This window comes from Atta cephalotes (assembly GCF_000143395.1).
Source record: "Atta cephalotes unplaced genomic scaffold scaffold00070, whole genome shotgun sequence".
NCBI classification, from domain to species: domain Eukaryota; kingdom Metazoa; phylum Arthropoda; class Insecta; order Hymenoptera; family Formicidae; genus Atta; species Atta cephalotes.
In genome coordinates, this window is record NW_012130134.1 from 868,930 (window position 1) to 896,589 (window position 27,660).

Sequence of the window (27,660 nt, forward strand, 5' to 3'; positions counted from 1 at the left end):
CTCTCTCTCTCTCTCTCTCTCTCTCTCTCTCTCTCTTTCTCTCTCGTTTCTTCCACCTCGCCTTCTGCCTATATTCCATGCGAAAACTAATTTAGTTCCATTGAACATTGCACTTGTAACTCTAGAGATTCTTAATATATTAAAAATTTATAAATTAAATTATATTCATATCAACCATTTCAATAATAATCCTGTATCGCATTACGAAATTTTAAAATTTTAAAATTTTAATGAAAATCTACCAAGTAAAAGCGGCAATTATATAAGTATAATTTCGAAAAATTTTAGAAGAAATAAACTTTAAATTTTAAAAAAAATTATGGAGAGAAGTATCTTCATTTTCATAAAATGGTTGATGGATAAAGTTTGCGATATCCATCAATGATCCTAGTTCAACATAGAAAGGCTCTTATACGCGACTATATAATCGTATTAGCATTTCTGCTGAAATCCATCAACGATTTAATACGATTGCGATAATCGTTTATACATTGCAAAATCATCCATTCCTCTAGAACTAATCGTTAATGAAGTCTAACGATTGGCTGTATCAGAATTCATCTATTTTATGAATATTTTAAGGAATTTTTATAGAATCTACGGCAATTAGAATAAACATGGAAATAACGTATGGTAGAAAAAAACTGATTACGATTATAATAGCAGTATCCAATGCATTCGTCACTCGCTGCTATGACGAATAAGTTTTCACATTGAGATGAATATATGAAAATTAATCATAATATTTTTTCTAATTATTTCCATGAATAACACGTATATAATATGTTTACAATCTGCAATATTTCAAAGAGTATATCTATAGAACTAAAAAGAGAAAGAGACTCTTAAAAATTTCATTTAAATATAAGAAGAAATTCTTGATAGCGACGTTATTTAATACTAGAAGTACCGAGCACTCGTTATCGATCATTTTTATTTTTATTAATACTATAATATTAATCTAAGTGTAAAAAGTTTTTTGAGAGATAGGATTCTGAGATTTTTTGACTTTTTAATAATTATGTTTTTTATTGAAATATTTACATTTCATTTTTTTTATTTCTTTTTATTTTAATAATTTATTCACTTCGTTCTTTTAGTGAGTAAGAAACATTGATATTTCTACTAATGAATAGTTACTTTCAGTGTATCATTCATTAACAAAATGAATAGTTTAAAATATGTATATGATATGATTTCCCAATTTATTGTTTAATCTATTTTGAAATGATATTGTAAATGCAGCAAAAGAAATCTATACGATTAGTACAATTTTCATATAACGTTGTTCCAAGACAGCGCAATGCTTCCGCGATAATTATATCAAATTTGTTCTCACGAACGCGAGACTTCAATCGCGCTTCTCGTACCGCACTAGATTCCCTCGTAAAACATGCTCGAATCCACTTATTGTATTATATATATAAAACATCGACAATTGTCTCACGATCCGGCGGTATTCCTTAAGTGAGAAGAAACGGTTAAGTCATTTTGTCCTAACAATAAATAATTTTTATTGATAAAAAAATTGGGGTAATGTCTGCATTACATAATATTGAAGTAATGTATTGCAACAAATCGATCACATTAATGCTCCGAACAATTATGATTACGACATAATCGTGAGAAAAGATTACAATGTAGCAAGTTATAATATTTGAATATATCTATGTTGCGAATACATTAAACTTCATGAAAATCAGAGCGAACAAAGCGAGAAAGTATGAATTATCAGTAATCTTCATAGTCTCTCTTCACAACAATTGCATTACATCAGTGACAAATCATTCAAAAAGAAAGACAAGTTGTCCTTGTCATCTCTCTCTTGTGCGCTTTATTCTTTTCGTAATTTCTTTATTATTATACAACGATACTTACCGGATTATGTGAAGCAATAATTAGCTGTTGAATTTCGTAATCGTGAATTACAAGGAAGAGGATTGAGATAATTGAAATATGTAATAATTTAACTTATAAGAAGAATTTCTGCCATATGTAAGATGAATTCTTAAAAAATATTTAAAAAATGAAGATTTTCTTTAAAGTCTTAAAAAATATAAGAAATGAAGATTTTTTTTTAAATTTTTACTTTTTCCAAAGTAGATCTGGCGTGTTAAAGAAGAAATATCTGCTTGTTTTACTCACATTGTACATATTTTACAACGTTATTATTTTGAACAATTATTTTCTCTTTCTACCATCTTCTTCTTCTATAAACAAATATGTCATTAAGAAAAATGTCATTAAAAGTCATTAAAAATTTTTTTAATGTGTGCTTTGCTACATTGATTACATTACGGCAAAAGCCATAAATAAAGTACAGCATTTCTATAGTAACAATCAAGAACATTTTAATGAAGCCCCTAGCTATTGTTAGCTTATTTTATATTTCACAACTTTAAAAGCTGATATTACTCCACACAGTTTGCGCAAATAAGAACCCTCTTTAGCGGCTATATGTTAAAAAAGTTGGTCGCCATTATAAATTCTCTTATACGCATAAATATTCTTTTTGTATTTCACTGTTCTCTAATGAGAGATTTTTCAAACTACTTTCTGATCGGGTAACGAGGACTTAGTGTGCAATTTCCCGTAGAAAACGAGAAATTTAATCAAGGTCATTAAGATCCATCTTTTTGATTGATGTTCTTCACGGGTTGCATATTGATGCGAGAATCGATTCGTGGGTATATCAGTACAAGCACTTGGTGCAATCAGTGTGTCATAACTGACGCACGTCCGTTTCTACATCTACATCTGTTCATAAGCTATGAATAGGAGCATTCAGATCGCGATCCGTGAGAATATTAAAGTGGGATGCGCACCCATCCTCGCTAATCACGACTGACCTTCGTGCGAACGATCGTGACGGTGGAATCAGTGCTCAACCGACGCGATGCAGTGGACAGATATACATATACATAGATTCAGAAGATCTAAACGCCTTCTTCTTGTGGATCTCTTAGCGTTTGCCTCTTTTTCTGAATCCGGGAAATATCAAAGACAACGTAGAGAAGCATCTAGCCGTGTCTACGTTTGCGCCATCGCTTATTCATCGCACGTTTATCGATGACGAGAGCCCTTCCTTCAACCATAAATCGTGATATTATAAGCCGAAGTTATCTTGAATATGGCTCGACTGCAAAAAGGGGATTAGATAGGTTGCTCGTGTTAGAGAAATCCATTTAGGAACAAGGAAAAATATAAGACGGAGACTCTTTTTAGCACTCATTAATTTTTTTAGCTTTAGTTTTTTAACGAAATTAAGTTTTAACTTTATTTTTATATTTCTTATTTGCTATTTATGTATGTATTTTATACTCAATAACTGAATAGATTGAAAGAGTGACAATTCTTTTTCTTATAATAAATTATTATGAAAATAATTATTGTGACTGATTGAAGGAGCATGAAAAAATTATAAATTATCTAGATCTATTTATTTTAGATAATTTATAATTTTTTCGTGCTCCCCCAATCAGTCACAATTATTTTTGAATATATTTCATATAGCATAGATCTCGATGTTCTAGATTATGTTTCTACATTTTAAAAATTGTATTGTATTATCTTGAATAAAGTATGTTGTATGGTAATTATGTTTCGTGCATACGATTTATTATATGAAACAAGTATAAAGATATACATAACTTAGTGAGACACGATTCTAATTGTAAGTCTATTAACTGGGGCAACAGAATGCTGGGGAAACTAGAATCCTTACCATATGCTGAAGCTTTGTGTTTCATCATTTAAATTATTCTCTCTTATCTTTTTTCTTAGACTTTATAATAATTTCTTTAAGGATTAAAACATAATTTCCAAGATAATTATATTTTTTGTTAAACTTAAAAAATGATATTTCAGTCAATTATATTCCGTACATAAATAAATGATAAAAAAAATTTTTCAAAAATAGCAAAAAAATAAAAATCACATGTTACATTACTTTTAATAAGACAATTTATTAATAATATTTATTTAAAATGTTAATAATTTTAAATTAATTATGAATGATATGGGAACACTGTTCGATTAATTACAAATCACACAGGTAAAACGTTGGTTGATGTTGCGAAATCGCTTGCTTGCCAAATTCGGTACTGATTTTGTAATTTGATTTCGGCAAATGGGAATTACCCAGTAACAAAGATTCAATAAGGCTTTAAACTTAGGATATCATGGGTGCTTCATAAGGAAACTGCTTTCCTCCAAATCCAAATCTTGATTACGATGAATTAAAGTGCTGTCTTTGTTCCATTTTCGTCGTTCGCTCTGACAATTCTTATTCTAGAATCTATTCTCAACGTTAAATTTACGCTGATGAATTTCAGGACTACTTCTTTTCAGAAGTTATTTTGATATATTGATCCTTTGTAAAAGAATGAATAACGATTAGTGAATTTATAAAATTATGAATAAAGACTTACTGATTAATAGAATATATATATAGAATATATGTCTATATATCTAATAATACAAAGTTGTAAAGATAGATACAAAGATTAAATATAAATCAAACACAATAAAAATGCCAATACAAGTTAACAATGAATCCTATATATAAAATTTATTATCTAAAGATATAAACTAAGAAAATATAAATGCTTCAACCTTTAGTTTTGAGTCTTCTTTAATACAATCATTAAACAGTAATTACATACAACGAGTTAACTATAAAATTACTTTAGTAAAAAATCCGGTAAACTGTTGTCATAGTGAAGTGCATAATCAAATGGTAGGTGTCCAAATAATAATTAGGTGTCCAAAAATAAAATAATAGGATTATTATTAGAATATAAAACTATAGTCACAGAGATTTGAGTTATCAAAGTTAATGTGATCAAATGTAGTATCAAAACCGACGTATAATGATATTATGATGATATAAAGTTTAAAAAAATAGATATATGCAAATTAAACATATAAAAATTCCATGAATGTTTCAAGCAAATTTTATACTAAGCACGGTGAAAGTAAAATTAATGCATGCGTGGATGCAAAATTTACATCATATCAACACGGTATTACCGTATTGATGTTACATCCATCGGATCTTTAGATGCCACTTAATCGCACGGTGAAAATTGAAAGCAGAGGAGTCCGAGATTCATTGCTTTCCTGTGCGAATGAAAATAGCGTGCCTGTTTTATAATTAACTGGACGCATTATTTATTGCTCCATTTTATTATGAGATGACTCAGCGGGAATGTTAAAATATTACTGTAACATTTTTTTGTGCTTAAATCATGGGAGATAAGGAGATGTTGATTATGTAATCATATTCGAATATGGATGCACAATACATAGTATGTATTTTGAACAATTCGTTACGTAATACATGCTCACCTATCAGCTTCCTTCATTGCTTTTGCAATCGCCTCGTTAAACTGGAGTAGAAACTTTGCGCGCGGGAGCAATCCACAGTATATCAGCACGTGCAGACCAGTCTCTCCTGATTAAATAACGTACCATTCGGACAAAGGAACGAATCCTTACGGCCGCCGCGTTGGCAGATGTGATATGTTTGGCGGTCTCAGAGTCGGCGTAATAATCCGGTTGTTTCCATTCGCACACGAATCGTGTTCACGGAACTCGGTAGAAGATCGGATAATCTCTCCCAACTTCATCAGAGATTCCATCATTATTCGATCACTGATAACGTAGATCTTCATATCTGTATCCGCGATTGTAAAATAACTGCTTGTTGTATAAATATCCTTTGTGTACGTATAAACAGGGTAACATAATAATTGTAAGCATGGTACAATTCTGAACGAAATAAAATGAGATCAGGATTACTAAACTTGAACCTCTAAATTAGATATTTTATTTAGAATTGTACCATGTTCGAAATTGTACCATGCTTACAATTGTTATGTTACCTAACTTAATTAGCTTTTACAGAGTGAATTTTAGGAATAGATTTCTTTAATTCACTTTCTAATCTAATGTTTTTTTAATATTAAAGCATATTTTTTTAACTGTAAGCTAAGATCTAATTAATATATTTTTTTAAATATTAAGGTAATATTGATATTTTTAAACTAAAATTTAATTAATGTTTCTTTAAAAAATATTACACGGACATATTTTGACTATAAATCAAGATATTTAATTAATGAATTTTCTTCTTTCCTAATTTTAAATTAGAATCGAAGCTAAAAAGCGAAAAAGAGAAATAATCTTGTTTTTCATGCTCATAAATTTTATTTTATTGAAGTTTAACGTTAATGATGAAGCTGTGTATTTCTATTAAGAATGTTAATATCTTTGCGCTACGAAAAGATTTAATACGTACTATACTACTTGCGAGAGTAATCATTATGACGAGTCCTAATTTAAATACCATGATCAAGTCTAATAAAGGAGTTTCAACCAACAAGTCACTTCGGATTGTATTAAATCATAGAATATAAACTCAGTCTTTATATAGTTCTCAGTTCAAATATACATTCCAAATTATTATTCTCTATGTAAATTAAATTTTATTTAAAATAACGTATCCTTCGATCGAAGATATGATAGCGAAGGTAATTAGTATTTCGGCATTATTTATTTATTAAAAATTATAAATAAAACAAGGACTCATCTTTTTCCCAAGGTGCTGTGGCTAACAATACAATTTCCGATTAATAATCATCCAGAGTATTGGGAATAAAAGGTAATTTTGTCAAATAAATCATTTGTGTGATGATTAATCCCTGCTGCGTTTTTTATCCGATCTGCATAGAATAACGTCTTAATAACTTTATTGTCAATTCTCTATAATCCTTCTCATATTCTATTTTTATCCAGAAATTCATTTCATAGTTATGTTCTTTTTAAGGAAATTTCCATTTATCGAACACATTTCCTATTTTCAAACTACAACAAAATCTAAATCGCGCGCGTTTACTCAGCGTTGCTTGACGCATGTCGAGCAGTCGAACTGATGACTCAGTAATATGGCGGAAATCCGCACAGCTGCGAACAGCTGACTTGTAGTTGTACGCTGCTGTATATTGCTATACGATTTCGCGTAGTCAAATCATTACATGGTTTTCTTTAGTTTGTGTAATGTTGAGATTTTACTTAACGAAGTAATGATTGGCGAAATATTTTAATATATTCAGAAAGGTGCAGCACACAATAAGGAGAAGTATTCAACACGTGTATAGCACGTGTGTTCATTGAATATTTCTATAAACATTGAATTCCTTGCATTTTATTATAAAAATTCTTTATAACATTGGAATCTACTTATTACGACACTCGATTTTCTTCTGTTCACCACGCATGTTTAGCCATTATTTGTGTTTGTAATTATACATATATTGATAGATTTTATGAAAATGGAATCTTTCAAATTAAATAAGGGCTTTTTTGACTTGTGTGTAAATGTACCGGAAGGAGAAATAGATAATTTGAATGATATTTTATTGAGATTATATGAAAGTAAGTTAAATGTGAAAGTAAAACTAAGAAGAAATTAATTGTTTAAAAATTAATTTTCGTTATCTTATGAATTTATTTGGCTTTAGTGGGTTATAGAACAGTTGCATTAAATCAAACTGTAAATGAAAGTGCCATGGATAGTGATAAAAAAAAGAAGGATGAAACTAAGCAAGTAACAAGTGTGGTACCCGATCCAATTGATGTTTCAAAATTGAATGAAAAATGGAATGGAAAACTGAGTATACTTAATAGGCTAACATTTATTTGTTCAAGTTCTATAAAAGCGCACACATTGGTATAGTTTTACGTCTATCTCTAATAAAATTTGTATTGAAATCATTTATTTTGAAAGATAAAATAATTTAAATTTTGACATAGTTTAAATAAAGTATTGATATATGAACTTAAGTAAGTAGATGACCACAGTTCCTCATGCACAGTTAGCTTAAAAACTTTATTCTGAAGAAGGAAAATAAAAAGTATTACTCAATATTCTTAAAATTAATTAATTTTACATTTCTCATAAGAGTACAAATAATTTAAATTTATATATATTATTAAAAAATGTAAGTGTAAAAATTAAATTTATTTGAAATGTTTTGAGCATCTATCTGCTTAAAGATTAAGGTTTCTATGATGTCTATCAAAAACAAACATTTATACTAAGCTATGTTATATGATTTTCAAAATAAAAGATTTATCTATTGAAGTAATAAAATATGTTGTATTAAATGTTATTAATTTTTTTTGTTTTAATTAATTTTGTTATTATAGGCACAATGTCCAAATTTAAGAAAATATGATATATATGCTCTTGTGCCAATCAAGCAAGATATGTTGGAGGTTGGTTATATTGAACTTATTTATTTTTTATTTATATTGAATTTATCTCTTTTTTATTTTAGTTTGCTTGTCAAACCATAAAAGTAGATCTCATTACGATAAAGCCAGAAATTTCTGGTATAAAAATAAATCGAAAAGTATATCGACAGGCAATAGCAAGAGATCTGTATTTTGAAATACAGTACGTAGATCTTTTGAGACCAGAAACACGTGTAGCGGCTCTTCATCGTTCTTATCAATTACAAATGTGCCGCGTAAGCATGGTATGTATATAGTTATTATAATATGCATTGGCTACATATATGTAGATATTAAATTCTCATTTAAATCAATTTTACTTCATTGCGCATTGTTATAGTAAATAATACAGTTTTATCAATGTGTTAAATCAATCTATTTTTATGTACAGAATATAATCATATCCAGTGGTGCAAACAATAGGAATTTGATCAGAAATCCTTACGATATCATAAATCTGTATCCTTTGAATGTACTGAATTTTATATAAAAATTTATTGACGAAATTATGTTTAAAAGCGCGTTGCATAGACTATATTATCCATAATTATTTAATTTTTATTATGGCGCATAGTGGATGTGTGTTGGGTTTGAAACGAGATAAAATAAAATCAGTTATATTAAACGAATGTCAACTTTTTCTTTTAAAAGCAAGTAAGTCATCATAATTTATTAAATCCACATTTTACACGAGACTGAATTAGAAAGATTTATTATTTTATGTATTTCAGAAAAGCGGATATTTGGCAAGTCAGTGTTTACGATAGAGATTGCAAAAAAATCAGATGTGAATGAGGATGAAGAAACAGGAAAGAAACGAAGAAAAAAGTCTTTAAATTAGAAAAATTTAACTTTTATATTCTATTTAATAAAAATATATTCTATTAAATGTTTTTAACAAACTAATAACATGTTTTTTTTTAATAAATTATATTTATATAAATATATATATTATCTAATTTCTATTTCATGATTCTTGTAAATACAACAGTATCATTTATGCATGCGATTGTTTTTGCTGAGTATTCGATCGTTTTTTAGAATTGCACGAAATTTACCTAGAAGAGCCATCTGTTAGTCTATTTTGTACTTTTCTTGTAAGACATTGTATATGCATGCTTATCTTACTATTTATGTAATGATAAAACGTTACAATATTAATAATATTAAATTATTAAAATACTAAATTATAACATTTGTTCTGGATTTTTATATTACGATTTATCTTTTTTAAATAACAAAAATTGTTTTGATTATTCATAATAATCTAAGTTCTAGTATGTTACTCTTACCGAGAATCGATATTATATTACCGTAAAATAATAGGATTAAATTATAGAGTCAGTATTATTTTATATGTTAACTATTTCTTTATTTAAAACATTATAGAATAAAAATAATGATATTTTTATAAATTAATAAAATTCTTTTTAATAAGAAGTTAAATGAGTTTCAATCAACAGCTGATACAGCGGCTATATTCATCTCGATTAGATAAACGACTATCACTATGAGTTCAAAAAAATATATATAAGGATTTTTTAATTATCATTATCTTAACTTTATTACATTTAATGTGATGCATTTTGGTGGCAATATATATTATCACAACAGCGTTATGGTCTTATTCAAGTAAATAATTATTTTTTCACAAAGTTAAATATAATACAATATCAACGCGAAGTTAATATGATGAAGTATATAATTTGACATGTGAATACGAAGAACGTAACCAATTGCTTCTAAGTTTGAATAATTCGTGATAAATATCTCAGATAATTGCATTGCGATATCGATAATATGAAAGATTCTATCGTTTAATAGAAGCTGCTAACATCGACTCGGAGACGGTGGAGGATTCAATTTTGATTTAAGGACCAAACAGATCATGCGCCCGACGGCCGCGCGTTCAAATCGATCGTCCGTACATCATCTCAAGTCATCCTCGATCCCAAGCCCATCAACAACGTCGTCCCTTTATCATCAACAGCAGCAGCAACAGCAAATTCTGTATGCTCCCGTCAGTAGCCCAATGGTGACTCTTCAATCGTGTGGAACAGCACTTCATCCTTCGTGCGTTTATCCGAACGTTCAGTCTCACGTTATTTCACCGAATTCCGCCCATTTACAACTTCAAGGTCTGAAAGATAGACTATAGTTAATACTCTAATCTTGTATATAAATCAGTTCCTTCTTTCTTTCTCCATTCTTCTTCTTGATTATATTTCATAAAACAGTCTTTCAGTAATAAAACGGCATTGAAAGTATATAGTAATAAAAAAATCGCAAATTTAACGATGTTATGTAAACCGAAAATGATAATTAAAATATTTTGCGCGAATGCAGGTAAAAATAATCGATGGCACGCCAAGAACAAGCCGTCTCGCGGTCAACAATATTGTCAACAGCAGCAGCAGCAGCAGCAGCAACAGCAACAGCAACAGCAACAGCAACAGCAACAGCAACTCTCGTACAATCCAAAACCTGTAGTACTTTTCGATCAACCACCTACCAGTGTTGCATCGATTCCTCCATCGACCACATCCTTTTTAGTAGCATCATCCACATTCACCCATGCTGGACCGTTGCACAATGAGCATTACAGTAACAATTCTGGAGTGACGCATCTATTACCGCAGCCCTTCAATTTTAAACCGCCCGATATGCAGACTCTCTGTCTCATCCAAGATCGACAGAACATTCAGCAACAGCAGCAGCAGCAACAGCAGCAGCAGCAGCAGCAGCAGCAGCAGCAGCAACAACAACAACAGCATCCAATGCAGAATTCCTACTATAATATCTCGGCTACAAATACTTGCAGTCTGCAAACCGTCAACGCCAACTCGTCTTTTCCGCTTGCCAATTCTTATACCAGCTTCAACAACAATCAATTTCCAGTAACAGTGCAGTCCTCTCCACTCTTTTCGAATCCGCCGGTTGGTTTAATGCTTGCACCACCACGAGGAGACAAACCTTCGTCCACATTAGATTTCACACCGTTCAAGCATAACGCAGACAAGACATCGAATGCCTGTGAGTCTCAAGTCATTCCAACCGGTCAGAGTGAGAATGGCTGGCCTTCTCAGACTGAAACGTTTTCGAAAAACGACACGCAAACTGTCACAGAAAATAACAGAAGCCTCGAGTCTGCCGAATGTGCTTTGCAGAAATCTTTCTCTGTCGTCGCGAAGACGGACGAGGAACATTACTCTGATGAGTCTTCGAATAGCTTTGACTTCACCATCGAAGCCGAGAAAATGGTCTCTGCTTTGTGTAACACTACGTCTTCGAACGATTTAGGAAAGGAGGAATCGAAGCCTGGCAACAAGATTGATTCTATGTTGTTCAACGGTGCAGGCGACAATATGTCTAACAAGACGAACTGTTTTATAGATTTCTGCTCTGAATTCGAAAACAGAACGTCGATAGGCGTTCAAACGGATGATTCGAGTGTCGATAGATCGCAATATCCAGAGTTGATTCGAAAAACAGCTTATTGGGGATGCACTCAAGCTGAAAGTGTTCTCGATTCTGAAGATTTGCAAACGGATTCTAAACGGAGCTGGTTAACTTGTCTGTCATCTGCTACTAGGACGGCGATCACAAAATCCTCGACTTGCATTCCGGTCTTTGCGGGGGATCGAGTTTTTGCTGACGATCTCATAAACGCTCTTCTACGCATTAGCAATGGATGGCTGAGCCTTGATAATTATCTGAATAAACAGCATTTTCCTAATTTGCTGGACAGATTAGATCCTGAGTTGATCGCGCGCTTTCAAACATGGGAAGAGAGCACGTGCGAATTACTGAAGCAAATAGTGCGGACTTTTCAGAAGTTTGGAGAAAATAAAGAGATGATGGATCAGAAACGCAACATGACATCGTCATTTCCAGGCGACGTGTCGCTTTATACAACTTACAATCTTTTCGTCCCACTGTTTTCGAGCTGTCTTTCTCAACAAAATCTTGGAAAATCTTCGCTGGAAAAACCATGCAGCGCGACATCGACATCGTTACCAACGAGCAGTCTGCGTAATTTTCGATACAATTCCAACTATCAGCAGGAACAACAATCGATGAATCTTAAAGAAAGCAAATTGCGGAGCAAATGGACGATTACTGAGAATTTATCATCCATGATTAACACCACAAAGTCCATGCCGAACGTCTCCGTGTGTCACTCTGACATCAGCAGTCTGGGAAGTCATAAACTTCGCACGAAAGACGCATTATCTAAGAAATTTGATTTCACTCAGAAATCGCTGAACGCCGAATTCTGCCAGTTGAGAAACAAAGTAATGGAAAGCAGCGCGGATGCAATGAAAGATAGAAGACACGATTACACGCCGGAAGATAAACTTACGACATTAATCGATAACACCGAATCCATCCGATCTCAACATTCAGCAACGAACGCTCCTATGAGCTATAGCGGACTGTATGCGCGGAATTGTTTGTCCTTCACGTTTCCTTTATCCAGCCATTCAGACTCTTCATATTCGACTTCCAATTCAGGTGTTCCAACATATAGAGTCAGTTATCCCACTTTCGGGCCTTATCCTAATACCGATCCTAATATCAATTCGAGAAGCAGCAATAACACCGAACAGGTTTACGGAGTTAAAAACGCAAATATCAATCCGGTTTATGTCAAATCACAAACTGAGCAATTAGAACTCCCGGCTGTACCTAGAAATAAAGTGATTCTGCTCAGTCAGATCGAGCCACGAACATTCGATAAAGAATCCGAGGAAATGGCAGCCAACTTGTCGGCTTGGTTCGCCAGCATGCGAAACGCACAGCCTTCAGCGGCCACGTCAACCCTTGAGGAGCCAAGGACGAACGAGAACTCGGCACCGCGATTATTCATTCAGGAGATGCCCAAGTATTCGATGATTATAGCCAAGCAACCGCAGTTTGATGCAAATCGGCAGTTCCAGGCGTTGCAAAATCTGCCGAACATCCAGAGCACACCTTGGGCCGCTGGCAACTTCATCGGCAATCGTTTCCATGCGCAACAAGCGCCTGAAGAGTATGATAGCTCTGAAGACGTGCGAGTGTACATGAAACCGGGTAGCTATAATGTTCCTAAGAAGAGACATCAAAGAAGACCCAATCGTCGATCAAGCAATAGCACATCTCGCAATGTACACGCGAGCAATCATCACAATATGTGCGGTAATAATGGAAAAAGCGTATCGATACCAGCATCATCGACGCCTCTATCTCACACGAACGCGACAACCTTGTCCACCAACATCGGCAATACCACGCTTATAAAGACTTCGTTCCCGCCAGCTTCGCAATTACCCGTGCCTCTATTCAATCTTGAGGGTTCACCTAGAATCTTGAAACGTACAGAATCTTTGTCGCAGGACACTCGTCAGGACGTCACCTGGAAAGCAGCGTGCGCCTCAGCTGAGATACTTCTTGAAGCCCTTAACATAAAGGACTGTGGTAATACGTCTAAAAACGTCAATTGCAACGATAGTAACAGCGAGAAAGAAGATAAAAACGAAGACCCTGCTGAAGCATTAACAATCGTGTCGCAGCAGAGTGATTCGAAATCATTGAAGCATGATAACACTGACTGTGCGTCTTCTTATGAAGCCTCAGAGGATGATTCGGAATCTACGTACAGACTATCGCCTAGCATGAGTGTAGTTTCAATGTCTCAATCGCGCGAGGATGAGAATGGTAAAGAACTTTATAAAATAAATTTTTTAGATAATTCTAGTGAAAATTTTTCTCAGAATTTTTCATAAACTTTTTTAAATTATTTAAATTTCTAAATTTTATAACTTTATAACTACTTTATAACTTTTCAGAAAATTTTTCAGTTTTTTACAAACTTTTTTTTTACAAAAAATTGAAACTTTTCAGAAGAACTGACAAAGTCTACGCATCTTATCTAGAATTCTTCATGCTTCAGTGAAATATTCTAAGATTTTTTTATTTCTGTAATTTCTGATAAAATCTTATAAAATCTGAAAAAAATTAAGTTTACTTTTTAAAAAATTAGAAAGATCTAAGAAACCCTTGAATATTTCAGAATTCACATATATGAAAAATATCAAGAAAAAAAATGTAGACTTCTCTAAAAAAAAAGTTCCAATTCATATTAAAATTCTGAGAAAAGTTTTCGCCAGAGAAAGAATTAATTAACACTACTTTATTAGAGTAAAGAGTAAAATTATATTGAAATAATAAACTTTCTCGCGAGGATTTCACGTGTATTTCGTTACTCGGATTATCGAAACTACTTAAAAATGTCTCGCGATCTTTTTGCAGGTGGTACCTAGTAATAAGCAAAACAATCCTTTTCTAAAAAGCATGTTCAACAGCTCTCGGTATCAAGACCAATGTGAAAACGGATTCCTGGCTGATCAGGACTCTCAATAACGTGAGTATCGTCGGTAAGCAGAAGCGACATAGGGACGTAGATCGACGAAGTTTAGAGTCTTCGAATAGCTCGGAAATTGACATAAAACCGGACCAACTTGCATCGTCGTTAACCACGGATGCAGATATAAAGACTCATGTGACAATCATCAATAGCGAATATCCAGCGATCTTCTCTCGTGAACATGTCTCTAGTTCTTTCACGAAGAATGACGAAACATCGACAAAAGAATTGGAAAGTCACGTCGGAAGAGCCACGTATTCTGAAACGGTACGAAGATCCATGAAAACAAACAATCTACACCTTGAAAAGAAAGAACCGCTGAAGTCGTGCGCGACCAATTCATCGGTAACTACCGTAATACCAATTCCTGGCCGCAAGTGTCAGAGGAACGACCCCGTACAATCCTATCAACTTTTACACAAATCACGAAAATCAACCGACAAGAAAACGATGAAAAATGCGGACAGCAACGATTTGCAATTGGAGGAGGGATCGTGCATGAAAGTCGGCACTGTCAGGGTAAATAATATGTCAACTACCATGAAAACAAATCATGGAAAGAAAAAGGATATGGAACATTTGGAAGGCAAGTGCGCCAGCAAATCGAGCGATCGTGGCTGGACTGTGTGGTGTAGTTCCAGGAGAAAACAGAGTCTCAGTCCTCTGATATTCAATAAGTTAGAGACAATTCATCGAACTATCTGGCAGATGGACGAGGCGAAGATCATCAAATATACACTCTCATACGATAATAAGGACCAGTCTTCTTCCGCACTAATAGTTAGTTTCAGAGAAAAAAAAGCAATATATATATTTGATGAAATAATTTTTTTTATTTTCAGATGGAAGATTACTGCAAGATTGTTAAGAGTCCAATGTTTCTTGAGCTTATCGAGTACAAACTGAAAAATCGGATTTATCATAAAGTCGAACACGCTGTACAAGATTTTCGTCGCATTATTAACAACGCGAAATTAGATCATCAGGTAAAAAATAGACAATTTTTTGTATCCAATTTTTTTATTTTCTTAATTATCATATAAAAATCATATGATGCAATAAATCGATACCTTTGAAATTGCATCATTTAATTTTCACAAGATTGAATGTAATATTTGAATTTTTAAAAAGAAATTTAATTTCGAAAGGTGAATTTTTCTCGATTTTGTTTAATTTGCATAGATTTTAATTAGAGTATCAGAAAACAAATGTTTTTTTGCAGCACGATGATGAACAAATAAAGAAGATTGAGGTGCTTTCAAAGAAATTGGAGGACTTACTCGAAGAACATTTCGGCAATTTGGACTTTGACAATATTACCGGCAGTCCGGGAGAAGATTCATCTATGCAGCTGCGATTTAAGACGTCTGGACAGAAATTGATTGCCGGACGCTACGATAGCACGAAGAAAAGTATATCGATCATTGCGGAGGATTCTTCGCTCTATTGACTGTTGCTTTTCGTCGAAATGAAAAAACTCAAAATTAAATTATTTTAGTAGCAAAAGTAACGTTTTTTACAGAACATTGTGCGTAAGAACTTTTTCTAGTCACGAGCCATTTTGTACGATTAATGATGTCGTAGGTGTTTTCTTTTTTCCATTCTCAAAAATCGGAATCGCTGTCCGATGACTATAAACTACTCGTTTAATTTTTCTCTCTCCGAATGATTTTATTAATTATGGAAAATACGCGTGTGTTCTGTCTGCTGATAACAATCTTAATTTCATAGCGATATCTTAGTAAAGGAAGAAAAACTGTATTAAATGCGAGCAATCATCGGACAGTATCGAATTTATTTTTATATGAAAAAGAAAGTAGTGTGCGATAGCAAAGTATCAGCGATATAATATAATTTCCACGTTCATTGTTACGGCTATTACTTATAAAACAATTCGATCTTTTAACTTCGATGCTCACGTTCAGCATCGAAGTTAAATTAGTTATATCGTTAGATCAGAGTGATATGAATCGTAAAATATATTTCGCTGACCAATCTGAATTAATATTATTGTCTAAATTTTTTTCTAAGTCTTTTATTTGCAATCTAGTGTGTAAGTAAAATTAATGAAAGTATCATATAAATATTAAGCAAAATATGGAAAGTATTATACAGATTTTACTTCACGAAGCTCAGCAGTTCGTTTTCGAGACTCGAGATTTAAGTAATGAAGCTGAAGCTTAAAGATTTTAGTCCATTTTCTTTTATTATTTCAAAAATATCAATTTTTTACTTGTGTCATTTTTTTTATTAACAATATGTCCAGGCCGACAATTAAGAAAATTTGGTTACAAAGTTTTGTATTTATCAATTTATTATATAGTGATTTATATAGAACTCTGTAGTAGTTAATGTATATTTAAAAAAACAAACTCTGGAATTAATTACATTTTATTAAGACTGTTTTCATCACTTCCCATTCTTCTTGGCTTTATTATTCAATGAATAATAAAGATATACAAAACAAGATTTGTATCAACTATATTTTCTAAAAGGAAAGTAGCCAAATATCAAAAAGATTCTGTATCAAAAGATTTTCGATTAGTGAAGATCGCTTTATTGATTACCTGGGAAAATTTATTCACGGAAAGATGCGCGATCATTGTGATATATTTTCGAAAAGCCTTGAAGCTTGCATCAAAGCTAAAGGTGGCTATTTTGATGTTAATTATTATTTTTAGTATTATTTAATAAGATTTTATTACAACAATCTAGAGTTTGTTTTTTTTTAATATTAATATACTAATGTTTTATTAAACACAGAACTTTGCGGTCAAACTTTCTTTTATCATCAGAGTTGGTAAAGCTAATGTTTTTTTTTTTAAGATAATGTGTTTCTTCTTAAATATGTTTTAATGCTTCAAATATGTTTGAAACAGTATTATAACAAAAACATATTTAAAACATATTAAAAACATTAATTAAGCATGTTTTAAACTATTTAAACATGTTTTTTATCAACCCTGTTTATCACTCTATAAAATTCATATCTATCATATCTATCATAAATACGAAGTTACTACGCACGCACCACTGCTTAGAAGAAGTTGACACTTCTTACGGGGCAAGTTAGTCGACACGGATTATGGTAATGTCAAACATCACGAACATCACGATCGCGCCAGCCAGTCAGCCGGAGATAGCGATAATCACGTTAAACGGAGTTGCAGGCGTAGCGACTAGCGAACGTTCCTTGGGTTCTTCAGCGGAGAGAAATGCAACCGCTGCAGATCCCCGTGAAGCAGATTCGCGAGTGAGCGCTGTGAGAGAAGGAAAGCGATCCGCTCCGGGACAAACGAGGTCCGAGGACGAGCACCGTTCTCGATCGCGCGAACGCGCCAAGCTGTCAAGATGGATTGGGAGTTATTGACAATGGCGAGTCTGCATCTGACCGCGACCGAGCACCGTTATTACGGCGACATATTCATCTATTGCTGTGAGAACGCGGACAGCGACAGCGTTCCCGTGATTAAAGTCGCCGAGTTGTTACGTTCGGCCAATCTGCCGCGGGACATCACGATGAAGGTGAGTTCCATGGCATGATGGAAGTGCGATATTGACGTTTTCTTGATATCAACGTAACATCGTAACAGACTTCATCTCAGTATTCGAGAGCTTCTTGTATCAGTGATATATATGCAGATGGACAAACTAAACATTAGGGTCCGCTGTAGAGGTTATGTCGTAGCTGAACTGAATTAATTCGTCGATGGAAAATATCATTACTTTTGCTTTTCATAATCAATTATAGCTGGCTGTAGCTTTGCGAGGATTCTTTCTGTACAATACAGATCTTCAAGGGATGTCTTAAGGATGTCTAAATATGTCTCTATGTTCTTTGAACATCTTAAAAATTATGTGTTTCTTGTAATGTAACTGTAATGTACGTTAGTTGTAATGGAAAGTAAGCTGCTATCGTTGCTATTAGATATTTGTTGGAATGGAAGATAAAGAAAAAAGAAAGAAGAAAGTATTCCGTAGAAACTCGGTTGTGTATGGCTATATATTTGTTAACATCAAGTATATATTTTTTTCTGCTTGTAGATCTTGGACATCTGCATGGGAACCAAAGGTAACACGCATCTGGGCAAGAAGCAATTCTATGCAGTGCTGAAACTCATTGCAGTCCATCAGGCTGGTCTGGAAGTCTCCAGAGATATGATAACTGCATCTTTGGATGTTATTACTTTGCCAAGATTTACGTGGCCAACCTCTGGTGAAGAGGAAGGCAGAAGGAGTCCAGACATAACTAGAGGAGCAAAAAGTAGACATCATGCTCCTGAGAGCACTACCGAAAGTGAAAGCGAAGCAGAATCCCCACGTGAGACTGGTGGTAGCACAGATTCTCCTACACCAACGAACAGCGTGACTCAAGAAAGAAATGACGGTATGCTGGGTGGCGAGACAATTTTGGATTCTGTTTCCGGAGGTTGGCAAGGCTTATTAGTTTCTGAAGAGCAGAGACAACTGTTAGGTACTGAAGAGGAGAGCTCGGAGCGTCACAGCAGCGACGAAGGTGACGGGGAAGGTGATGGCTCTGGTTTTCCACCGGAGGAAGTATGGATTATCAGCGACGAGCAACGTGATTATTACGCTGCGCAATTCGCGCAGCTGCAGCCTGATCCGGAGGGTCTTCTAGCCGGGCCTGTAGCCAGAACGTTTTTCGAAAAATCACGGCTTCCTGTTTCAGAGTTACGACGTATTTGGCAGCTCGCGGATGTCACGAGGGACGGGGCGCTCAGTTTACAAGAATTCTATGTGGCTATGCATCTCGTCGTACTGAGGAGGAACCATGTGCCTCTGCCCGACGTTTTACCTCCGTCCTTGTCGATCTTGTTAGTTATGCAAACAGCAACAACTGCCGCGCCGCAAATCCCATCGGCGACAACTGCTCAAAAATCACCACCGAACTCCGCAAACGCTCGCGAGAAGAATAGGGAATGGACAAAGTTCGTGGACTCGCCAACTGGAGCGAGCAGCTCCTCAGTCACTAGTCCAGGATTGCAGCTAGTGAATTTCGATTTCCAAAAATCAGCCGTCGAACGCGACCCGAAGATTTTGCATCCAGTACCGTTGCGCTTAACGCCTGAAGCAGCGATTCTTGCTTCGGGTGCTAACGGTAGCAGTAGCAGCTGCGCAACCTTGGGAGATGACGATCTGCAACATTCTGCAGCGTCATTAGTGCAACGACCTCTCGCAAAGAAACCATCTGCAGCTCCCGAAGATGCTGTCATCGTAACTCCTAAAAAGGAACCACCACCTCCACCGCCTCCCAGACCGTACAGAACACATGCGCGCAGTTCTAGTCTCGATCTTAATAAATTAGGTATATATATATATATATGTATATATATATATACACACACACACATATATATATTGTCCAGACTTCACGATATTACAATTATGAAACCTAAGTCTTATGTTATGAATTTACATATTTTGATAGGAAAAAATGGTCAAAGTTTTCTTGGAGCGCCGCCGCTTGTACCACCTAGAATCTCTCCAGGAATTGTGAGTTTCTTGTATATGACAAAATTTTCTTATATCTTTTTAAAGAGTTGAATACTTTATTCTACTTATAAAAAATATAACTTTTTTTATAACGTTTTTTAAGTCACGGATTATAATGATTCGTTTTTGCTGCAGACTTCGCCTCGTAAATTGGTCGGCCAAAGGAGCGAAGGTGAAGGACAAAGAACGTTAAGCGAAAGTCAAGCTTTTGTCGCCGACTTTTCTCATTTTTCTCCTAAGAGTGAACTGCCTGAAAATACGTTATCATCTATAGAAAACACGATACCACAATCTCAACAATTCACTGGAGTTTGTGGAGCATTTCATATTTATAGAAAACCAAGTCCAAGTAAGAAATTATCTCATTATTTATAAGTTAAATATATGATTTTTTTTAAGTATTAAAGATACTTCTAAAATAGATGCTTCAAGCTATTTTTTCAATCGCATCTTTATTTTCCGAAATTATTATATGCTTAATAATTAAAATATAATCCTAACAGAACGAGATGGTGGCGAAGAAGAGAATAAGAATGAAGAGGATGAAAAGAGGTTAACCTTACAAGAATTAAGGGAAAAGAATGCGGAACTACGCTTAGTTTGCGAAGAATTGACACGTGAATTGGCTAGCGCACTCCAAGAACGTATAAATCTGCGTGCAAAACTTTTGCTCTTGACTTGATGTGATTATTGTTCGCTGTCATTTATTTGCTCGAAGTTACGAGATATTATATCTCTTCAAATCATTGTAAACACATATATTTAATACGTTATGCTAGTCTAGAATTCTTCTTTTCCCAATGAAATATTCATTCACATTCATAACGATCAATATAGACAGACAGATGAGGCAGGAGACGCGATTTACAAAAAGAAATATTGCATAGATATTTTATATTTGAGATTGAAAGAATGACTGACATAAATTATGGATCATGTATATACAAAACTAAGATTACGATCTCTAAATTGATATATAACAAATTGCTTTCGTCAAGTTTTTCTAGCTATTGTTCACATTTATATGTAAAAAGTGTTAAAATATTCACTCTAATTTAAAACGAATTCCTCCCTGTGATTTACTGACTTGTATACTATATTTTGCATTGGAATTTCCTTTTTTATCGCTATGAATTTATATATATTTCCAGCATACCGCGCATACAAATGCATCTATCATATCGTTCTATCTGAGTATAGATATTTGAAATTTCTGATTGTGACTTCTATGCGCAAAAACTTGTTAACTTTGTTAATTTTATAGGATTATACATTTCATATTCTTCTGTAAACTGATGAATCTCTTCTAAAGAGCTTTATTCGTCGTAAATGAAATTATAATATGTATTTTGAATTGTATTTGTAAAAACGAATAAGTTATATTTATTGTTTGTAACAAAATCGAATTGTATTTCGAATTGAATTTTCGTATTATATAAAATTTTTACGAAAAAATGACATTGACTGAAAAATGGAATAATCAGGATTGTTACGAAGTTATATTTTATTCCATGATAACAAGTACCTATAAAATGCCTGTTAAACGTTGAAGATATATAGAAAAAAGTGGAATCTGCAGGAACAGAATACTTCAAAAATAAATTTATATAGATATATGATGCTCATAATCAATTCACGTTGAATACATCGATTTTGGTGTAGCAATTCTTTGAAATGATTATAGCAATTCCTATTATTATTGCTGTAAGTTGATGCAAATTAAGGTCTGAGAAGAATATAGATCTATCAAAATCACGTCCGCAAAAATTATTCGATAAAAATCGAGTTAATATAATAATTGTCATTCATAATATCTAATAATAGCAGCGATTACTCAATAGATATAGAATTGCTTTATAAAAAAAATTACTATTATTTAAATAAAATTTTCTAATTCCTTGCTCTTTAAAATTTTGGTCTTAAAAAAAATTAAATTCTCGATTAAAATTCAATCTCCGCGGCTCAGCTCTATATAAATCTCAGCGCATTATTTATAAATCGCTATTTTTATCCAATTAAATATATATTCATTCCTGATTAACGTTAAGATCTTCATTACATTTTCCAAATTTTCACTTTATTTTCTTATAAATAGCGGATAAATAAATTTGCCAAGCGACCGTCGTTACTATAAATAACTCTTTGTGCCATATAATGAAATTTTGAAATATATATATATTGTAATCAATAATCGTCTTGTCAAATATTACGAGACTTAGAAATAAAGCTTGAAAAATCAACGAGTCATGCAACAAAGATTTTTTTGTAACTATATAATAGATATTGTGTAAAAATTATAAAAAATTAATACTTATATCAGAATTGTCTCTAATTTATTGTCTGCAATCCTATAAAAAAAAATGTAATAATACTATAATGTAGATACATATACAGAAGTGTCTGTCAAGTATGAATAAAAAACTACTTTAGTTCATAACAATTTTTATTGATGTCATTGTGTGAATGGAAAAATATTATGCAGAAGAAAAAAATTAGAAATACTTGTAACACATTTCTTGAATATGAACGAATGAATGATGCAAATTGAGTATTGCAACTGCAATTCTACAAATACAATAAAACTTTCGTGGTGATGTACTATGATTAAATTCGATGAATAAAATCGCGATAATAAATTTAATCAGAACAGAATCAAAATATCATCCTATTATCATACATACTTCTGATTTAACGTTTATTTTGTTACTGCAGGCTCTATTATATAACATTCAAGTTAGAATATTTATTGGCAAATTGATTATAATAATAACGAGATAAATACGTAGATTAGATATAAACACTATATATAGAGCCTGACACTATATATAGAGTCTTATTTGTCATATTTCAATCACCGACGAATAGATATTAAGCTAAAATTCTATTAATTGTGCGAGAAAGAACGTACGTTCTAACATCCTTTATATTTTGGATAGATTCCTGCTAGAAGTTAATAATGACGCCAATTAATACAGTGTTTCTTACATCAGCTTTTTTTACAATGATATGCTCCACACAGTAACTTCGTACGGCGAGGCCGGAGTTAGGAGGACGCAGATGAATAATCAACTTCTGAATATTATTTAGTTTTCCTTGCTTTGCATGAACTTAATCAAGTCGATGACTCGGCAAGAATAACCGTACTCGTTGTCATACCACGCGATCAGCTTCACGAAGTTATCGTTTAGAGAAATGCCAGCCTTGGCATCGAAGATAGCGGAGTGACTGTCACCAATGAAATCGGAAGAGACAACTTCGTCCTCAGTGTAGCCCATAATACCCTTCATAGAACCTTCAGCAACTTCCTTCATTTTGGCTTTAATAACATCGTAGGAGGCGGATTTGCCGAGTCGGACCGTCAAGTCAACCACGGACACATTGTGCACGGGTACACGGAAGGCCATGCCAGTAAGCTTCCCTTTGAGAGAGGGAATGACCTTGCCAACTGCCTTGGCAGCTCCAGTTGAAGCGGGAATAATATTTTGTGCTGCACCACGGCCGTCACGCCATAGCTGTTATTGAAAAAGCGTAATAAATGTGTTATATAATAATAATCTCGAATGATCTTTCTTGTTAATGCATGATATACACCTTGCTTGAAGGTGCGTCAACGGTTTTCTGAGTGGCTGTAATTGCATGTACAGTCGTCATGAGGCCCTCGACGATCTCAAAGTTGTCGTGGACCACCTTGGCGAGAGGTGCTAAGCAGTTTGTAGTGCACGAAGCGTTGGAGATAATATTGAAGCTTGGATCGTAAGCTTCCAAGTTCACACCGACGACGAACATCGGCGCATCAGCTGATGGGGCGGTGATGATGACCTTCTTGGCGCCACCTCCCAAGTGAGCCTGTAAATGCATAAAAAAAAAAAAAACATTAAGATGTATTAGAGAATTCTATTCTGGAAGTATGAATTTTGTTTCACGTACGGATGCTTTCTCGATGGTCGTGAACACGCCAGTCGATTCGACGATGTACTCAGCGTCAGTCTTCGCCCATGGGATTGCCTTCGCTTCGCGCTCGTTGAAGACAGCGATCTTGTTTCCGTTTACAACCAGATAGTTGTCTTCGGCTTTGACTTCTCCCTTGAACCTGCCGTGGGTGGAATCATACTTGAACATGTAGACCATGTAATCAAGACCGATGAAGGGGTCATTGATAGCGACGACCTGATTGACAGAGATCTCAAATTAGTAAAACAAATATGATCTGGCTAATTTTGTGCAACTGTCTTCCTTTCATACCTGACCACCAGGGCGGTCCAGGGAAGCCCTCAGCACGAGACGGCCGATACGACCAAATCCGTTAATTCCGATTTTGCTCATGTTGTCGTCTTGATTGCAACTGGAAAATTGGGCAAGAACGTTACAAGACGCTACGCAACGACTATGCGCTCTCCGCGTTATTGCAATCAACGAAATCGGCGGAGTCGTGTGAAATATATGCGAGAGAATCAGTCTCATCATTAAGAATTATTATAATAAATTATTGGGCGTTAGGTTAGAAATAGATGTGTGACGTATGGTGATCCATTATTTGCTTCTCCGCCATTTTCAGAACATCAATCACGTTTCAAGGATACTTATAAATATCGCATTCGTGAAAGTTGATATTGATCGCATAGACGCAACTGAAAACTATCAATGCTTTATTTATTGTATCTATTAGTTTATTTTGTTTTATTCGAACATCATGCTAGAGAAAAGTGTTTCGCATTATCAGTATTCTGTATAAGATTGGATTTGTCACCAATGGACAAATTTAAAAAATCTTTCCCATTTATTATTATTATTTATTGCTAAAAATACAATGGAGTTATAAATGTAATGCAACGGAATTGTCGGAGTTATAAATGTAACGAATTTATCACAGAGATTCACAGATGCTTATATAATTTTACGTAAACATAATTTACGTAAACATAATTTAGTCTTGAATGTATTTTTGAAAATATAGTTGAGATGAGAACAGGCTTGGCATAAGCCTCGACAGCACGATGTATGATTGGGCACCGGCGAATCTTATAGGTCAGGCAAGGTTAAAGGGGTGTGTCTCGAGTTTCTCGACATCCCGGCGTCCCTGAAAATGATTCTGACCTTGCATGCGTGAGATTATCGGATCGATGGCTCGATAAAACTGACGTAAATTATCGCGCATCGCGATGCAATATCATGCAATTGCATTCCTGACATATGTAATTTACATCAAGGGAAATCTATTCGGACTTTTAACAATTTTGAGCTTCAAGCCAACTAAGTCTCAATTAACTATTTAATCGATGCAATATTTAACAAAAATTGAATTACTATTTTTTCTTCTTGGTACATGGAAGAAAGAGAAAAAATTAGATTAGAGAATAAATAAAAAAAGTTCGATTATAAAAATTAATCACCAATTGAGTTAATCGAAATTTAGTCGAAACTATTTTTATTATTCAAATAAAAGTCGAAAATTATGATATTTATAATTTTGCGCCATAATTATAAAAATTATATAATTATAAAAATATATAATTATAAAAATTATCAATTTTTTATTTAACAAAAGCGTAACCTATTTTTATAACTAATGTTGCAACTAAATTTTAATTGTATTTGAGAGAAATTATAGAGATGGTTTAATATTTATTTATATAATTAAAAACAAACCGGTTTTTCTGTCACAGATATTAGTTTAAAAACTTCCTTTTTATAACAAGAGATGCCAAATTTTATTCTTAAATAATTATATTATTACATATTATTATTTGAGATTCAAAATCACGTTACATTTAAAAAAATAATTCCTAATAAGTTTCTGAAATATAACTAATTAAAAATATATGCCTGAAGATAAAAGTATAGCTGGATAAATAGTTACACTTAATAAATAAGAAACTACCAAATCGTATGAAATAAATTCTATATAATATTTAACAGTTCAACAGTTAAAATAGAAAATTTTTAATCAAAATCGTACAAAATCAATGATATAATAATGCAGTACATTTAATGCACATAACGATAATTAATTAATTTTATAGGATTAATGCTTGTTAATTGTGGATTTTCATCAATATAGATCAACTTTAATATCATTTATCTTATATACTCTTTATTTTTTCTAATCTAATTCTTAAAAGAAAGTTGAACCGATATTAAAGTTAAATCTACATTAGCGAAAGCAGATAGAAAGGGATGATATTAAAACAGTTCAATCTTATACTTATATCATAAATAATTTATATATCTTAAATTGCATTGATTCCACTCAATCAATGACTGAATAATTTTTTGAAATTATATTCAAGACTGTCTTAAATATAAGCTCAAATGCCGTTCCAACAATACTCTGTTAAAGTATACCTCCTAGTTTACGCGTGATATGTCTCTTATTACATTGTAATCAGACGTTAGTATAACCATGTAATTGTTAAGCGATAATATTGATCGCATGAGAATCATCTAACGATCGTTACCACGTCATCAAAATGAATTCTGTTGAATTTCAACGCGAGCATCATGGATGGCAAGAAAAAGGTATCACACCATCCGGGCGTTACATCATCTCCTCGACTTTGCCACATCGCGTTTCTCGAAGGCTTCTTTGCAGAAATACAGTCGAAATATTCTGCAACTGCCGCGATAGCAAATACTGGTCCAACCGACGTCACGAGAAATGGCCGGTTCGACTTACGCCGTGGAATGGCAGACGCGATTTGCGGTTACGTGTCACATGTAATATTCGGGTCAAAAAATGATGGGCGAACGAACAATTAGCAACGGATGATGATAATGGATTCACTAGGAGTAGGGAGACAAAGAGAGATAAAATGGAAGTATACTTCGAGTAGAAAAAATACTCACTGCGTAAACCGAAAAACCAGTTCTACTCGCTCCGGCTACTAACGACGTAGTGTCACTTGAAGGGCACGGGTGCGATAATATAAAAAACGGTGCTTCGTGTCTAGTCGCCGATGCTCGGAAACCCACGTGACTTGATTATCGATTGTCGACATGTTGACGCGCCGCGAAGTTTAACTGGATACCATATCGTGTATTGTATCAATAGAAGTTTTTAATAATAGTTTTTTATAATAGTTTTTAATAATAATTTTTTAACTTTTTTGATTCTTTCAAATCTATTTGCCGCTGAATCTGTTTATTATTAATGCGATAAATATCGATAATTAAATGTTATGCCTGTTTTTTAATGTAAATTAATTTTAATCTCGGTTTTAACTTACTCTTCATCTTTTTCTAATTAGACATTGATAAAAAGCAGAAGCTATTGTTATTTATCACTTTATTGATAAATAGAGTCTCTTCAGTGGCAAATAGATCCGAAAAAAATCGAAAGAGTTAAATTACTTTGAAAAAAATCTTAGGATTGAAAAAGATAGAATTCGTTAAACCGAGATTAAAATTAAACTACAATTGGTAGAAATGAGCATTGAAACTTAAAA

General features: G+C 33.5%; 4 protein-coding genes and 1 pseudogene across 4 annotated transcripts; 3 read left to right on the forward strand and 2 right to left on the reverse strand.

The window, feature by feature from the left end:
• Positions 1-4,039: 4,039 nt before the first annotated feature.
• LOC105624018 lies at positions 4,040-6,352 on the reverse strand (annotated as a pseudogene).
• A 976-nt stretch (positions 6,353-7,328) lies between these two features.
• Positions 7,329-9,139, forward strand: LOC105623993 (ribonuclease P protein subunit p30). Its single transcript, XM_012205362.1, has 7 exons — positions 7,329-7,437; positions 7,524-7,732; positions 8,212-8,280; positions 8,343-8,543; positions 8,690-8,757; positions 8,873-8,952; positions 9,030-9,139. Exons 1-7 carry the CDS (start codon positions 7,329-7,331, stop codon positions 9,137-9,139), a joined length of 846 nt encoding a protein of 281 aa, XP_012060752.1.
• A 1,047-nt stretch (positions 9,140-10,186) lies between these two features.
• LOC105624019 lies at positions 10,187-16,154 on the forward strand. The gene is made up of 5 exons (XM_012205388.1): positions 10,187-10,436; positions 10,645-13,995; positions 14,643-15,484; positions 15,547-15,690; positions 15,927-16,154. The coding sequence occupies exons 1-5, from the start codon at positions 10,187-10,189 to the stop codon at positions 16,152-16,154; spliced, it is 4,815 nt and encodes a 1,604-aa protein (XP_012060778.1).
• A 1,901-nt stretch (positions 16,155-18,055) lies between these two features.
• On the forward strand, positions 18,056-20,991 carry LOC105623994 (ralBP1-associated Eps domain-containing protein 1). Its single transcript, XM_012205363.1, has 5 exons — positions 18,056-18,229; positions 18,749-20,030; positions 20,154-20,218; positions 20,354-20,567; positions 20,722-20,991. Exons 1-5 carry the CDS (start codon positions 18,056-18,058, stop codon positions 20,898-20,900), a joined length of 1,914 nt encoding a protein of 637 aa, XP_012060753.1. The 3' UTR covers positions 20,901-20,991.
• A 1,282-nt stretch (positions 20,992-22,273) lies between these two features.
• On the reverse strand, positions 22,274-24,541 carry LOC105623995 (glyceraldehyde-3-phosphate dehydrogenase-like). Its single transcript, XM_012205365.1, has 4 exons — positions 24,461-24,541; positions 24,146-24,385; positions 23,810-24,064; positions 22,274-23,730 (listed from the first exon to the last, which is right to left on the reverse strand). The coding sequence occupies exons 1-4, from the start codon at positions 24,539-24,541 to the stop codon at positions 23,302-23,304; spliced, it is 1,005 nt and encodes a 334-aa protein (XP_012060755.1). The 3' UTR covers positions 22,274-23,301.
• Between the last annotated feature and the right edge of the window lie 3,119 nt (positions 24,542-27,660).